The following is a 17,540-nucleotide window of genomic DNA, read 5'->3' on the forward strand; positions in this document are numbered from 1 at the left end:
CTTTAGATTTTGTTGATTTATTTGTTTGTTTGTTTTTTTTTACTTTGTTTTTCCGTTTGTTTCCCTCCCTGTGTTACATTTTTTTTCTTTTTTTAAATAATATCCGGTTTTCAGTGCGTGCTCTTGGAGTGCTAACCTAGTTAGGATTCCAGGATCATTGCTATTGTATCGTCTAAGCTTCTATAAAAAAAATAATTAATAATGTTTGAACATGTTTTTGACATAATAACGAGAAACATACTTCATCCAAAATTGATTTCATAACCTTTTTCTCTAAAAACGACTTTATAATTTTTAAATGAGTATGATATATGTGATCATAAACAAAAGTAGTTGTTTTCTCATGGAAAAAACATGATAACATCCATATAAAAAAAACATAACACAACCACCTATAAATGAACAACAAACTATAGATAAAGAAGAAATCAAATCTACGAATCAATAAAAAATTTATTCAATAAACAAAAATCAAAATAAAGCAAAGAAAGTGTTGTCTTTCGGCAAAAAGCTTGAAAAACCCCTCAAAATTTGAATGAAGAAAAAAAAGAGTTTCTTAGCGGATAGATTTACTGTTGAGGATCCAAAAAAACTTGTACGTGTTGTCATTTCTATTGATAGGACAGTAATCGAGTCGAGCCAAGTTTTTGCCTACTCATGCTCGGCTCATCAATAAAGATGACGAGCTCAAGCTTTTGTTCTTAAGCTACTCACGAGCTTCTTAACGAGCTTTACTCACGAGCAACTCGTAATTCTATTCATAAACTTCACTTGCGAACAACTCATTAATTATGTTAATTTAAAATTTCTTTAACAGAAAACCACGTAATTTTGAAACCTACAAAACTAAAATTTATAAAACATTACATTATTTTACATTTCCCTCTTTATAAAAATACTATTACTAAAAAAATCGAATAAAATTATCTCACCAGCGTGTTCACGAACATTATAATCAAATTTGTTCATAAACTTATAACTGAGCCTCAAACACGACGAACTGAATGCCGAACTGTTTATGATCTTCTCCGCTCATTTACCGCCACCTATGAATTTATAAATTATTATATTTTGAATATAATAATTAATTTATGAAAAATATATTAATTTATTAATAAAAAAAAAAAAAAAAAGAGAGAGCAAGTGTCGGCGAAACTGCTTCGCTGGACAGCATCACATGTTTGAATTCTTCTATTACTCTGTATTTTATGACACTCGCAAATGCAGGAAAGAGGAAAGCTTCAAACTTTCCTTCTTTCTCTTCTCCTTTTTATTTAATTTAATCCCATTTCCGATTTCCATTTCTGATTTCTACATTTTTATACATTTTTCCCTAATCCAATTTACCCTAATTCCGCTCATCTTCCTCTCTCAATCCTCGTGTCTATTCCTTATATTTCGCTGCATCTCAATTCCATTTTTTATAATATCCGAATCTTCACATTTTCTCTCCAGGCTATAATACTCTCCTTCTCAGCTATTTCTCACTTCGGATCTGGGATTCCCTTGCTTCAATTTCAAGGTAATTTGATTCTCTTTTCATTTATATTCTCAATTTTGTTTATGATCCGTGAAATGAAATGTAATCAATTGCGGCTTTTTTTTATAATCTACATTTTAGGGTTTATAATTCAATTTTACGCCATTGCTTTTATTTACCTCAAAGTATGTTCGTTGCTTTATGCTTAAGTTTTTTCTGGTTCAGATGCTAATTTCACGTTCTGGGTTTGGGTTTGGGTTTTCCCCCTTTTTTGTTAACTTTTCCCTAATTTGGCGTGTTGATTACAAAATGCAGGAATTGAGATTGGCATTTTGGGGGTTTCTATAAGAGAAGCAAATTGGGGGTTTTTGTTGCTAATCTCTGGTTTTTGATTAGTGTGAAATCAGAGAAAGTATTGATGAAGTTAAGATCTCTTGATTGACATTTTGAATTGAATTTTCCTGAAATGGGTTGAGAGTTTCAGGATTTGAATTTGGGGAAAAGATTTAGGGGTTTTCTTCATTTTTAGAGTGAAGAAGAGAAGGGGAATTGTGAGATTGGGTTTGGTAGAGAGGAGATGGATGATATAGCTTCAAGAGGTAGCGACGTTGAGATCGATCTCGAAAATGGGAATGCAATTAGTGTTGATGGGAATGAAATTAGTGTTGAGAATCCAAGCGGAGACGCTGTTTCGGGTTTGAAGGTACAAGCGAAAGAGTTGTTTGCTAAGATTTCTAGTGTCTTCGTTGATGATTCAAGGAGGATTGAGGGGGTAAATTCGTGTCATGATTCGCCAAACTCGAATGCTGGGGAAGAGAATAGTGTGAAGAAAGTTGTTAAGGAGAAGCGTAAAAAGACGAACAATAATAAGAAGTCTCCTAAACCTCCTAGACCTCCGAGAGGTCCATCGACATTGGGTCCTGCTGATCAAAAGCTTATCAAGGAGATCACTGAAATCGCAATGCTGAAACGTGCAAGGGTTGAGCGGATGAAAAACTTGAAGAAAATGAAAGGAGCGAAAGCATCGTCATCATCGAATAGCAATTTGTTTGCTATGGTGTTCACAGTTCTCTTCTTTCTAGTGATACTCATCCAAGGTAATTAGTCTGTTTTCAAGCGATTAAGACAATCCCTCGGTTACAAAACGCTACATTTCGTGTACTTATTTCGGAATGTGGTTTTGCAGGAATGTCATCATCGAGAGTTACGTCTGTAAACGTAACGGGATCTCTTGCATCAGCAGAAACACCAGAAAGCGGTTTAATTGCTGTTCAATATGGTGGGAATCCATCTACGGGTGATCCGAATGAGCCCAATTTCGGTTCTCTCAAGTATGTTATCAATCTTATTAACTCGAAATCTGGCGATTTTGTTCGAGTTATATAACTCTTATGATCTATATGATGCTTGCAGTTATGTAAAGTCAACTGCTGGTTTTGATTCTCCGGTAAACCTGAGAACAGCTGCTCGATAAATCTGCTTTTTACGGGGAAGCTTCTTACCGCACGAGCTGCAGTTTTTGTACCTTTCGGAGCTTTGAAATTGAGGTTTGGTGGGTAATTTATTTCCCTCTTTGTACAATGGTGAAAATAATGGGGAGTGAGTTAAATTACCAAATGAGTTTCTTAGTGAATTATAACGGTACGGTAATTAGCACCGTGTTTTTCGTAGGTTATGTGCATCTTCTGTAAGTATAAGTTGCTTCCTAAGCAACTATTCCGCCCGCATTATTGTGTGGTTCTATAAAATTAACAGAAAATTGAATTCATTTTTAAGTTATTTGCAGACTAATTTGGTGAGATTAGGATGTACCGGGGCGGATTTTGCCTTAGATTTGTTATGTTTCTAAAGACTGAAGCTGCGATTAACCTAGACTAAATGCGTTGATTTTGTTGGAGCTCATAACTTGTTTTCTTGTTCATTTTTTGAGCCATCTTTGTAGCTTTCTTTCGAAATTCGCTTTTCCGAAATCTATGAATTTGGTGAGATTAGGATGTCATGGGGCGGCTTTTGCCTTAAGATTTGTTCTGTTTATAAAGATTGAAGCTGTGATTGACATAGACTATATGCGATGATTTCGTTGGAGCTCATAACTGTTTTCGAGCCATCTTTGTAGCTTTGTTTCGAATTTCGGGTTTTCGAAATCTATCTTAGGAGCCTTATCTTAGTCGTGTTGGTTTATATGTTCGAACGCATAGCTAAATCGCTTATGTTGCTGGTCTGTCGAGCTAGTGTTTTTCTATCACTTCGAACCTATGTAGCAGCATATTACTTATTCATTAGTTTGCATATTAACATATGTAGATAGTATAGTTGTTAAAGGTGGGCTTGGCTTTAGGCGCGCAAGGCACTAGGCTGAGCGCCTTAGCACTCGAAAGGCGGGTGCCATGACATACCTATTTGTCACATGGAGTTTTAAAAGAGTTAGATACGTGTTTAATCTCCACCGTTGGAATTGACACATCTAATGTCCAAAATAAACAAGAAAAAAAAGAAGACGAACTTTGAAGAATTGTAGAACTACAACGGGATAAAAAGCGAGAGAAGCAGACTACGGTTGGCAGTCAACGTAGAATTTACTATTTAGTTGAACACTTGTATTTTGATTTTAGAATTTATCATTTCTTATAGGCTTTATATATCAAAGGCCTTCTGAATCTGTCCCAAAAATCCGATTGGCTTTTCAAACTTCCAAAGTGTTTTGTTAGTTTCATCAACTTGGATGAAGTAACCTATTGGACACTTGAATTTGTTTAAAGTGACCTAATGGCCGCATGAACTTGTTTACAATGATTTCGTCCCGTGAACTTGTTTAAAGTGATATACATTTCAATTTGTCTAAATCCGTAAAAAAAAATTCAAAATCTAAAAAATAAAAGTCTAGTTTGTGATTCTAAATCTTCAAAATAAATTAATTTTTTATTTTTTAGATCTTTAGGGCCTTTTCACAGATTTAGATGCAAGTTCAAAGGGCTAACGAGACAATATATAATTTCATGGGGACAATAAAACTTTTTGGACAAGTTCAAGGTGCGATTGATCTATTAAACTTTTTTTTTTTCTATATTTACCAAGGCTTCATGATCCCTTGCGTCTTTAATAACTATGGTAGGTAACTTATGTTGCATGTAGGTTCTTATTTAGTAGCGTTTTTGCTTTTCGTGATACATATCTGTTTCAATTTTTAGCTTATGTTTTCCTTAGATTAAGGTTATGTTATGACAGGAAGGCTATATTTTGAAAATAATATTTTCCGACGTCGATCGAAAGCGACATTTAGATAATTGATGCATAGATTCTATGTGTTTCTAAAGTAGAGATGGCAATAAGTAGGGTAGCCGTGGATAACAGAAATCTTAAATCCTTATTCATTTATTTTTTATTTACTTGTAACCGTCCTATTACTAACGGGTATACTTTTTGAATCACATACCCATTTCATTTAAACTGCGGGTAGTTTTACCCATTAAAAATCAACACATAAAATAAATAAACTACAAAACATAAATTTAAAAAAGCATCCACAAATTTTACAAATATTTTAAGTCACTCAAATTTTCAAGAAATTAAAATATGCTAAAAGTAAAAATAAAAAGTTTATGTTAATACAATTAAAATCTTCATTTTCCCCTTCATTTGGTGTCTGAATTCATAAACCTGCAATAGAATAAAAATTGTGTCGAAATACACAGTGGGTACTGAATACCGGATACCATGAGGGTAATCTCATACCTGTTTCTAGGGGTGTGCAGCGGTTCAAAACTGAACTGAACCGAAAAAACCGAATACCGAAATTACTAAAATAATTCACACCGAACCGAATATTATGTAAAACCAAAATATAACTGAATCGAAATATTCGGTTCAGTTTTAAACCGAACAAACCGAATTTAGTTAAAAAATAAAAACAATAAATAAAAAAAATCACTATATTTCATCATTAAATTTATCTCAAAAAAAAAAATTGAAATACTTTTAAATATATTTATATTAATTTATTATCTCAATAATAATAAATTAACCTTGTAAAATCAAATATGTATATATATATAAAATAATGTAGAATATGTGTAATTCGGTGCAATTCAGTTTTTTTTTTACATTTTTTTATCGAACTGAACCGAACCGAATACCGAAATACACCTAAAAATACCGACGCCGAATCGAACTATAAAAAACCCGAACCAAAAACATAATTCAATCGGTTCGATATGCGGTTTAAACTGAATTGATGCACACCCCTACCTGTTTCGTATCTGTCACAAGTAATTTTTTAAATTCCATACCCTTTTACATAGAGTTTGGGTAAACCCATTAGGATCGGGTAGTGCCGGATAACCGCGAAATCTGTATCCATTGTCATCTCAGTCTGAAGTCCATCTATTGAAATATTTATCTCATTTACAAGAAGTACATCTATTCCTTACATGTTAGAAGAGAATATTCATAAGATTCTGATCAACCTTTGAGCAATATATTAATGATAGCTACACAAACATCACAAAGATTCTGCATGATTCTATTCATATCATTCAACGGCGGCTTAAACGATTCCGGTATTTTCTTTTCGCACTCGTGCACCTCATCTCCCGCCTCCGAAATTCCATACTTAGCAAACCCAAATTCACCGTTCGCCAATGCACTAATAGCTTGGGGAAGAATGTCTTGCTCCAGTGAGATGTACACTTCCGCGCAGTAGGCCAAACGCCCTTCAAGCTCCGTGTCCGCATTATGGTTGATAAGCTCTTGTGTGTAGTTTAGTATATTGGTTGCATTAGAAAGCGTCACATTAGCCATCATAGACGCTAGACCTTCGACGCTCGTGTTCGAGCTTTGAGAGTTAGCTTGCAGGGTCGAGACGCAGAGATTGTAATCGGGCGTCTTCTTGCAAGTTTTGTTTATCAAATCAGCACTTTCGGTTGGTATTAGAAAGGGAAGAACATGAAGAAGAAGAAGAAGAACCGGGGATGGAGATATTGAAAGATTAGCCATCGAAAAATGGAGGTTTCGTTGATGAGATGAATAGAGAGATTTGATGATTAGTTGATTAAGATGATATTTAAATAGAGAAAGCAGTTTAGGAATCACATTGGTTGCATCAATTCTATGGCAGTTTTCTGTTAGAATTCTTTGCTTTGTTAGTTTATGTATTAGGTTAGAAATCAAATTTGCTTACATCATTAGTCCCTAATTATGATTAAAATATGTTTAATCATGAAATAAGCAAATCTTTTTGAGGTGCTGCTTTTTTTTTTATATATAATCTATTCGATTAGGGTTTAGGAATTCGCATCAGCCTATGACTTGAGTATCATGAACACATGGTTTATGAAGAGAACATCCCACTTAGTGACTTATCGGAGTGGCGGTAATGCGAGCCAAATTGACTTCTTCTTAGTAAGGAGTGCTTGGAGAAAGAGTTATATTGATTGTAAGGTGATCCCTGGTGAGAGTACGACAACCCAACATAGAGTAGTGGTGATAGATTTTCGAAGTAGGAAATGTATAAGAAAACAAACACCTCAAGTAGAGACTAAGATTAAGTGGTGGAAATTGCAAGGGGAGAATCAACAAAAATTTGTGGATGAGATGACCAAAAAAGATATTTGGACTTGCAATATGGATTCAGATATAGATTCGATATGGAATAAGATGGAGCAGAGTATAAGGGAAGTAGCGAAGGAAGTTCTAGGGGAATCTAAAGGTAGCATGCCACTGGGTAAGGACACATCTTGGTGGACAGAAGAAGTACGACAAGCAGTAAAGAGTAAGAGAGAATCCTATAAACTATTGGGAAAATGTAGGAGTGACGAGAACTACGAAAAATACAAAGAGGCTAAAAGGGAAGTAAAGAAGGTCATACGAGATGCTAGAGCAAAGGTGAATCGGGATCTGTATACAAGATTGGATACGAAAGAAGGGGAAAGAGACATATATAGAATTGCTCGGATGAGAGATAGGAAGACGCGAGATCTCGGAAAAGTTAAATGTGTGAAGGATGTGGACCAGAAAGTCCTAGTTGGAGATAAGGATATCAAGGAACGATGGAGGTCCTATTTTGATGACTTATTTAATGGAGATCGCCAACAAGATGTTGGAGATATAAGTATCCATCACGATATGATAAATCACGAATGCCTGCGGAGAATTCAAAAGGGTGAAGTCAAAATGGCATTAAGTAAGATGAAGTTGAAGAAAGCAGTAGGACCTGATGGCATCCCTATTGAGATTTGGAGATGTTTGGGAGAAAGAGGAATCGAATGGTTGACGACGTTCTTCAACAAAATTTGGAGAAACAATAAGATGCCATCAGAATGGAGGAAAAGTACCTTAATCCCTTTGTATAAGAACAAAGGCGATGTCCAAGATTGTGCCAACTATCGGGGAATCAAATTAATGAGTCACACTATGAAACTTTGGGAGCGAGTGATCGAACAAAGGTTAAGGAGGACGGTGAAGATCTCGGAAAACCAGTTTGGCTTTATGCCGGGAAGATCAACTATGGAAGCCATCCATCTAATGAGACAATTAATGGAGCACTATCGAAATAAGAAGAAAGACTTGCATATGGTTTTCATTGACTTGGAGAAAGCATATGATAAGGTACCAAGGGAAGTACTTTGGTGGGCCTTGATAAGGAAAGGCATTTCGCGGAAATATATTGACATCATAAAGGACATGTATGAGGGAGTATGCACGAGTGTACGTACTAGTGTTGGGAAGACTGAAGAGTTTCCTATTACGATTGGAGTGCATCAAGGTTCCGCACTAAGCCCATTTCTTTTTGCCATCGTTATGGATGAACTAACAAGTTCACTTCAAGATGGTATACCATGGTGCATGCTGTTTGCAGATGATATCGTGTTGGTTGATGAGACGAAAGAAGGAGTGGAGAGGAAGTTGGAACTATGGAGACAAACTCTAGAATCTAGAGGCTTTAAGTTGAGTCGAAGTAAGACAGAATATTTAGAGTGTAAGTTTAGCGGCCGTAGGAGTAGGGAGGCAGGGACAATCACCCTAGATGGGAGAGTTGTTCAGGCCTCGGATTGCTTCTGGTATTTAGGATCTATTATCCAAACGGATGGAGAAGTAGATGGAGATGTTGCTCATAGGATTAAAGCTGGTTGGTCGAAGTGGAAGAGTGCTACGAGTTTCCTTTGTGATCCCGGCATGCCTAATAGATTGAAGGGAAAATTCTACCGGACGGCAATTAGACCAGCATTGTTATATGGTACGGAGTGTTGGGCAGTGAAACACTGCCACATCCATAAGATGTCGGTGGCGGAGATGCGTATGTTGAGATGGATGTGTGGTCATACGAGAAAGGACCGGGTGCGTAATGAAATAATTAGGACAAAAGTAGGGGTCACATCTATTGAGAATAAAATGAGAGAAAACCGACTAAGGTGGTTTGGCCATGTGAGACGTAGAGCGCTTGATGCGCCGATTAGGAGAACCGAAGAGTGGCAAAGGGATGTAGTGGTGAGGGGTAGGGGAAAACCTAAGCAAACTTGGAGGAGGGTGATCGAGAGTGATATGAGTTTACTGGGAATTGAGGAAAATATGGTAGTGGATAGGACGGATTGGAGGGAGCGAATCTGTGTCGCTGACACGACTTGACTTTCACGGTTTTATATGATGGTTCATGTTAGCCGACCCCGAATCATTTTGGGACTAAGGCTTTGTTGTTGTTGTTGTAATCTATTCGATTACTTGGTTTGAGGTTTGTCAGATATTCGATTACTTGGTTTGAGGTTTGTCAGATATTTTTAGGTGAATTCTCTTTCATTAAAATTTTCTGTATACATTAGAACTTAAACTCGAGATTTTTAGTTAAGCGATTTGAGGCTATTAACCACTCAAGATAAATGCCGAATAAAGGATAAAAAGAAGTACATTATAGCATATGAACTATAGCTATTAATATTATGGTTTCTAAATTTTATTTCTTCACGTAAAAATTCTTGATTTTATATTACTGTAATATTAAAGTCTAGGGTATATAATATATTAGTGTCCATATTTTTTTATATAATACACTGTTTAGTCATTGTATTTTAATAATTCATTGTTTATTTTTTAATTTTTGTTCTATTTAAGAGTCTAGTCCATCAAATATTTGATAATTAAACAATTTAATCTTTTTATAAGGGACTAAACTATTGAATATAACAAAAGAACTAAGCAATGTATACTAAACAACGTGTTAGGTAAAAAAGTAAGGACTAATAAAGTATTTATCCTAAAGTCTAAATTAACAAAATTCTATAAAAAAAATTGATAAATAATTTATTAGCCCTTGCATTTTTATTTATTTGATACAATGTTTCGTTCTCGTATTTTAATAATACATTATAAAGTCCTTAATTTTTGTTCTATTCGGTTACCCAAATATTTGAATTATTAAACAGTTTAGTTCCTCTATAAGAGACTAAATTGTTGAATAAAATGTAAGTTAATGATCTTATAATCTATTATTAAAATACAATGATTAAACATGTACGTTCGGTAAAAATATAAGGACTAATAAATTATTTACTCAAAAAATTAATGATATTGATACAATTTTTCTGGCTAAATTACACTCATGCCCACTGAACTTTGAACTTATTTTCATATAGCCCTTAAATTTTACACTTTACTAACATAATTATCATTTTTATAGTTGACTATGTCAAAATAATAAACTGAAAAAATTGAAGAATTAAAATTGTTTAAAACCATATTGCTCATGGAACCATCGTTTTGTTATCTTCCAAATCACAATTTGTTGATATTTCTCTCTCCTAATAAAATAACACTTAAATATCCCCCCCTCCCCCCCCCCAAAAAAAATAATAATAATAATTCAAGAATTAAATATTGTCCAAAATATTATTTCTACCAGTTCTACAATGGAGGGTTACCAACGGTTGGAGTTGATGGGTTACATACGGTTGGATTGATCATATTAATCAACGTTAAAATGACCAATTATATCAGTACAATGTAAAATTTTATGAGCCATAATGTTCGACTTTAAAGTTTAGGGATCATAATGAAAATAAATACAAAGTTTAGGGATCATATGTGTAATTTATCCTAATTTTTTTTCACAATTGAAAGAAACAACCAATATTAAAAATAACCAATTAATTAGAAAATCAATTGCCTCTAATTGAGAAATTCCAGAAACAATACTTCTGACCAATGAAAATCATTATGAATATCACTATATGGACATAATTAGTGGATAGAAAAAATATATATACATATATCATTAATTTATTGGTCGGAATATTACTTCAGGAGTACGATAAAATATTCCCTAATTGATGTGTTGTTGATTGATTCAAAACCTTTGATCACGAGCAACCTCTAATTTTGTCCTTTGGCTTGTTGCTTTTGGTTGGCAGTTGCTTCAAGTCAAGTGATTAATCAAAGGGATAACTAATTTTCTTTATTAATTCATCATAACAAGTCTTTTTCATTTTTTTTTTTGGATTATTTTGTCACGTAAAGCCAATTCATCACTATTGTTCACAAGTTTAATTTATTTCTATGGCCTAATACACAAATAACCCTCTGAACTTGTCCAAATATTACAACTGCTCCCCTCAACTTTCAATTGTAACAACTTACCCTTTAAACTTGTCCAATTGTAAAACGTAACCCCTCAACCTTGTCCAATTGTGAAACACAACCCCAAATTGCTGACATCAACTGCAATTGAAGAAACACGTAAAATACAAAAGCTGCAACGTTCGTAGAGTGTGATAATCGATCTTTGGCGTGATACGAATCCAGAGAAACGTTTTTACAGTTGCTCCAAGTACAGGGTAAAAAAATTCCCAATTTGGGGTCATGTTTTATAATTGGACAAACTCCGCCTGTGAGGGTCACTTGGTGGCCTTTACAGCCGGTCCCAAGCCCGGACAAAGGAGGAGGGTTGCGGTAGGTTTGTGGCGGCCAGCGTAAAACTTAGCCACATCTAATGACATGAACCATAATATAAATACCGTTGGGGCGTTCCCTACTTAGCGACGCGCTGCACTTCCTAGACCCGGGTGTAGTGATAAATGTGCAAGGGTTGCTAGGTCGTCGCCCCGAAGCGGCGCGCCACCCCTGGACCCGGGGGTGGTGTCAAATATGCAAGGGTTGCGGGTAAATAAGCTAGTCCACGGTAATGGTAGGGGTAGGGGTAAGGGTAGTAGGTTACGCTTTGGGACATGGAACATAGGTTCTTTGACAGGAAGATTAGCTGAAATTGTAGATGTTATGAAGAGGAGGAGAATAAATATATTATGCCTACAAGAAACCAAGTGGGTTGGAGCCAAGGCTAGAGAGATAGCTCCTTGGGGTTATAAGCTTTGGTACTCAGGAAAGGATAAGGGTAGAAATGGAGTAGGTATTCTTATTGATAGGGAGTATATTGATGAGGTAGTAGCGGTGTCTAGGAAGAGCGATAGAATTATGAGTGTTAAGCTAGTGATAGGGGATGAGGTTGTGAATGTCATTAGTGCATATGCGCCACAAATAGGATTAGATGTGTCTATAAGACAAGCTTTTTGGGATGACTTAGAGGAAGTGGTGCAACAGGTTCCTAGGGATGAAAAAATGGTACTAGGGGGTGATCTCAATGGACACGTGGGTTCTAGGCGAGATGGGTTTGAGAGTGTTCATGGAGGGTATGGCTTTGGAGATAAGAATGAAGCAGGAAATGATATTTTGGAATTCGCATCAGCCTATGACTTGAGTATCATGAACACATGGTTTATGAAGAGAACATCCCACTTAGTGACTTATCGGAGTGGCGGTAATGCGAGCCAAATTGACTTCTTCTTAGTAAGGAGTGCTTGGAGAAAGAGTTATATTGATTGTAAGGTGATCCCTGGTGAGAGTACGACAACCCAACATAGAGTAGTGGTGCTAGATTTTCGAAGTAGGAAATGTATAAGAAAACAAACACCTCAAGTAGAGACTAAGATTAAGTGGTGGAAATTGCAAGGGGAGAATCAACAAAAATTTGTGGATGAGATGACCAAAAAAGATATTTGGACTTGCAATATGGATTCAGATATAGATTCGATATGGAATAAGATGGAGCATAGTATAAGGGAAGTAGCGAAGGAAGTTCTAGGGGAATCTAAAGGTAGCATGCCACCGGGTAAGGACACATCTTGGTGGATAGAAGAAGTACGACAAGCAGTAAAGAGTAAGAGAGAATCCTATAAACTATTGGGGAAATGTAGGAGTGACGAGAACTACGAAAAATACAAAGAGGCTAAAAGGGAAGTAAAGAAGGTCATACGAGATGCTAGAGCAAAGGTGAATCGGGATCTGTATACAAGATTGGATACGAAAGAAGGGGAAAGAGACATATATAGAATTGCTCGGATGAGAGATAGGAAGACGCGAGATCTCGGAAAAGTTAAATGTGTGAAGGATGTGGACCAGAAAGTCCTAGTTGGAGATAAGGATATCAAGGAACGATGGAGGTCCTATTTTGATGACTTATTTAATGGAGATCGCCAACAAGATGTTGGAGATATAAGTATCCATCACGATATGATAAATCATGAATGCCTGCGGAGAATTCAAAAGGGTGAAGTCAAAATGACATTAAGTAAGATGAAGTTGAAGAAAGCAGTAGGACCTGATGGCATCCCTATTGAGATTTGGAGATGTTTGGGAGAAAGAGGAATCGAATGGTTGACGACGTTCTTCAACAAAATTTGGAGAAACAATAAGATGCCATCAGAATGGAGGAAAAGTACCTTAATCCCTTTGTATAAGAACAAAGGCGATGTCCAAGATTGTGCCAACTATCGGGGAATCAAATTAATGAGTCACACTATGAAACTTTGGGAGCGAGTGATTGAACAAAGGCTAAGGAGGACGGTGAAGATCTTGGAAAACCAGTTTGGCTTTATGCCGGGAAGATCAACTATGGAAGCCATCCATCTAATGAGACAATTAATGGAGCACTATCGAAATAAGAAGAAAGACTTGCATATGGTTTTCATTGACTTGGAGAAAGCATATGATAAGGTACCAAGGGAAGTACTTTGGTGGGCCTTGACAAGGAAAGGCATTTCGCGGAAATATATTGACATCATAAAGGACATGTATGAGGGAGTATGCACGAGTGTACGTACTAGTGTTGGGAAGACTGAAGAGTTTCCTATTACGATTGGAGTGCATCAAGGTTCCGCACTAAGCCCATTTCTTTTTGCCATCGTTATGGATGAACTAACAAGTTCACTTCAAGATGGTATACCATGGTGCATGCTGTTTGCAGATGATATTGTGTTGGTTGATGAGACGAAAGAAGGAGTGGAGATGAAGTTGGAACTATGGAGGCAAACTCTAGAATCTAGAGGCTTTAAGTTGAGTCGAAGTAAGACAGAATATTTGGAGTGTAAGTTTAGCGGCCGTAGGAGTAGGGAGGTAGGGACAATCACCCTAGATGGGAGAGTTGTTCAGGCCTCGGATTGCTTCCGGTATTTAGGATCTATTATCCAAACGGATGGAGAAGTAGATGGAGATGTTGCTCATAGGATTAAAGCTGGTTGGTCGAAGTGGAAGAGTGCTACGGGTTTCCTTTGTGATCCCGGCATGCCTAATAGATTGAAGGGAAAATTCTACCGGACGGCAATTAGACCAGCATTGTTATATGGTACGGAGTGTTGGGCAGTGAAACACTGCCACATCCATAAGATGTCGGTGGCGGAGATGCGTATGTTGAGATGGATGTGTGGTCACACGAGAAAGGACCGGGTGCGTAATGAAATAATTAGGACAAAAGTAGGGGTCACATCTATTGAGAATAAAATGAGAGAAAACCGACTAAGGTGGTTTGGCCATGTGAGACGTAGAGCGCTTGATGCGCCGGTTAGGAGAACCGAAGAGTGGCAAAGGGATGTAGTGGTGAGGGGTAGGGGAAGACCTAAGCAAACTTGGAGGAGGGTGATCGAGAGTGATATGAGTTTATTGGGAATTGAGGAAAATATGGTAGTGGATAGGACGGAGTGGAGGGAGCGAATCTGTGTCGCTGACACGACTTGATTTTCACGGTTTTATATGATGGTTCATGTTAGCCGACCCCGAATCATTTCGGGACTAAGGCTTTGTTGTTGTTGTTTTATAATTGGACAAGTTTAAGGGGTAAGTTGTTACAATTGAAAGTTGAGGGGGACAGTTGCAACATTTAAACAAGTTTATGGGGTTATTTGTGTATTAGGCCTATTTCTAATTAGGAATTTTGATTTTGATTCGGTTGACAATACTTGCTGAGTTTGTAAGTAGAGGTTTCAGATTAAATTTTACTATACACTTCAAGAACCATAATTAAGTTTCGATTTGGGCAACGTCGTTTATTTGTTGAAAAATATTGTGTTTTGAAAAATATATTGAGTGGAAAACAAAATACTCCATCCATCCTCTTATATAGAAAGATCATTCTAGTAAATTAGTTTTTTCCCCAAATATAAGCTATTCTAGGATTTCAAGAACTTTTAGTTTAGTTTTTGGTCCAAATATTAATTTTTTTTATTGATACAAGTGTTTTTTAATATTCCAAATGCTTATTCTCCAATAGTGACATGAGAGAATTTTTTTTAGTTAATCAATATATTTCTTAATTGGTGCGAAATAGTCTAGAATGACTTATATAAGGGAATGAAGGGAGTATTTATAGTATTTTTTTTATAAATTTCGTTAGGTTTAATAATCAGGAAGAAGTAGTGAGCGGCTATTTTTTTTAAAAGGGTAAAGAATAAATGGAGTAGGATTCTAAAAGATTTTGGCAAATGTTATACTTTTTTTAAAAGGGTAAAATATTTTCATCGTTTTCTTCATATATTTTTCTATTGATTAATTTAAAAAATTTCGTTTACTTTTTTTGAAGTAAACAAATACCAAAAAATTAAGAAAATGTAGCATAATATTTTTCGATAAACAAAAGTGGCATTGATTTGTCTTGTTGAGAATACCAATGCCTTACGCATACTGATGATTCGCGAAACCAACTGAGCTGAATCATAAACACGGGCCCATCCCAAACTTAAGCCCACGGTTCAAGATTAAATGGGCTCCTAATAAGGGAAAGGGCTAACCGCCCCAAAGTCCCAACAAGGCACTAAACCACCCACTCAGAGAAACGGGACCACGTTTGTGACTACGTGGAGGACGTGGCACAGAAAGAGTAACCGCCCTCGGCGGTTACCTAGAAAGGCTTATAAAAGAAATAAGAAAGCCAAAGGAGGGGTACGTTCACATTTTTTCCTCAATACGATTATCGACCTACTAAATTCCACATAAAACTGACTTGATCGTCGGAGAGTTTTCCCGGAGATCCTGTCTCCGGTTTTGTTTTGCAGGTAACTACGACGAAGATCATCAAATCAAATTCGACAAGTTATCACATACCCATTGGGCCTTCTGTTCCATTTGGGTCGTAGAATTGTCAAAATCTATTTTCATGGGATTAGGATGGAGAAAAAAAGTTAAATTCTGCTTTAAGGAAAGATTGAGCTCGGTAATAGTTATTACCCATGATGTGATATAATCTGAACTGAACTTGATGAGACCCTTTAGTACCTGAAATAAGACAGAAAATGGATTAAGGAGGGGATGAGGACTTTTTAGTACCTGAAATAAGACATAAAAGCCTTGTTTGGTAAAGACCGTTTTGGGATAAAAAGAGCGGTTTTGACCAATTTTAGAGGTTTGACCACTGAAACCGTTGATTGGAGTGTTTGGTGGAGAGAAGTTTGGGAGAGAGTTTTGGAATGAAAGCGCTAATTTAGAAAAAGCTCTTAAAATGAGCTTTTTCAATTAGCGTTTTGGAATATTAAAATTAATGGACTTCTTTAACCCTAATAGATAGACTCCATCTTCTCCTGCGCCAAAATTAATGCCCTTATTCGTCTTTTTGCACAAACCGCTATTATCAATCAGCTAATTTTTACCAAACAGGTCTACACAAACAGCTAGTCAAATCAGCTAATATAATCAGCTAACAGCTAGTCAAATCAATTAATGTAATCAGCTAACAGCTAACAGCTAATGTAATCACCTAACAGCTAACAGCTAATTCCAAACAGGACCAAAATGGATTAAGGAGGGGATGAGGACTCCGTCTCTGATACCAAAGTCAGTGAAAGGAAATGATACTGAGTAATATCACATAAAGTGAATATAGGTAGGTAATGTGTGTCCAATTATAATGGAAAAATTCAATTTATAATTGATTTCAATTTATTAAAGGGTAAATTTCAAATAAAATCCTCGTGGTTTCATTAATTTTCAGATAAAGGACCGTGGTTTACTTTTTGTCAAAACAAGGATTGAAGTTTCACACTTTCAATAAAACAAGAACCTTTTGCATTAATACTAACGACCCGAAAATGAAAATTTTTAAGAATTAAAGTTGTTCAATATCATATTTGCTATGGAACTACATTTTCGATTTTCGAAAATCATATTTTTTGGAACTTTCTCTCTCTAAACATTAACTTTCTCTCTCGTTACCAAACATCATCTAAATAATATCAAAATAAAAAAAAAGTTGAAGAATTAAAGTTGCTTAGAATATTAGTAGTTCTTAAAATATGTCATTTTTGAAGTCGTCAAGAGTGATTTTAATAGTATCAATCGAAAAAGTCATTATTTTACTAAAGTTGAAAACCTCAATCTTTACTTTGAGAAAAAGTAAATCACAGTTTTTTATCTGAAAATTAGTGAAACCACATGGGTTTATTTGAAATTTACCTTTATTAAATGAAATATGAGGGCTCAACAAATAAAAATTGATTTTATGCTTCTCTCGTGACAATTTGATTGATTTTATGCTTGTCTCGTGAAATTTATGTGTTGTAAAAGAACTTTTTTAAATTAAAAAAATGTTTATTGCCAAAAAGGAGTCAAATGTACATTGGTCATTGAATTTATATAGTTATCTTAAAATGATCACTTAATTTTGAGTTTTGTCTCAATTAGGTCGGTTTGGCGATTTCAGTTATTAAAAAACATTGGAACGATGACATACAGGACACATCTGCATGAGCCAATTCAAACC

General features: G+C 35.8%; 2 protein-coding genes across 2 annotated transcripts; one reads left to right on the plus strand and one right to left on the minus strand.

The window, feature by feature from the left end:
• Positions 1–1,203: 1,203 nt before the first annotated feature.
• On the plus strand, positions 1,204–3,248 carry LOC136220089 (uncharacterized). The gene is made up of 4 exons (XM_066007781.1): positions 1,204–1,522; positions 1,796–2,577; positions 2,667–2,811; positions 2,894–3,248. Exons 2-4 carry the CDS (start codon positions 2,058–2,060, stop codon positions 2,952–2,954), a joined length of 726 nt encoding a protein of 241 aa, XP_065863853.1. The 5' UTR covers positions 1,204–1,522; positions 1,796–2,057; the 3' UTR covers positions 2,955–3,248.
• Positions 3,249–5,618: 2,370 nt separating this feature from the next.
• On the minus strand, positions 5,619–6,472 carry LOC136217532 (cell wall / vacuolar inhibitor of fructosidase 1-like). The gene has a single exon (XM_066004115.1). The coding sequence runs from the start codon at positions 6,470–6,472 to the stop codon at positions 5,939–5,941; it is 534 nt and encodes a 177-aa protein (XP_065860187.1). The 3' UTR covers positions 5,619–5,938.
• Positions 6,473–17,540: the final 11,068 nt, after the last annotated feature.

The sequence above is a fragment of the Euphorbia lathyris genome, chromosome 2, assembly GCF_963576675.1.
Source record: "Euphorbia lathyris chromosome 2, ddEupLath1.1, whole genome shotgun sequence".
In the NCBI taxonomy this organism is placed as follows: domain Eukaryota; kingdom Viridiplantae; phylum Streptophyta; class Magnoliopsida; order Malpighiales; family Euphorbiaceae; genus Euphorbia; species Euphorbia lathyris.

Bases quoted from the DNA above. Each gene is read 5' to 3' on its own strand.
- LOC136220089 (XM_066007781.1), top strand. From the start codon at position 2,058: ATGGATGATATAGCTTCAAGAGGTAGCGACGTTGAGATCGATCTCGAA. The intron at 2,578-2,666 runs GTAATTAGTCTG...GTGGTTTTGCAG, and splicing joins TCTAGTGATACTCATCCAAG to GAATGTCATCATCGAGAGTT. The intron at 2,812-2,893 runs GTATGTTATCAA...TGATGCTTGCAG, and splicing joins CCCAATTTCGGTTCTCTCAA to TTATGTAAAGTCAACTGCTG.
- LOC136217532 (XM_066004115.1), bottom strand. From the start codon at position 6,472: ATGGCTAATCTTTCAATATCTCCATCCCCGGTTCTTCTTCTTCTTCTT.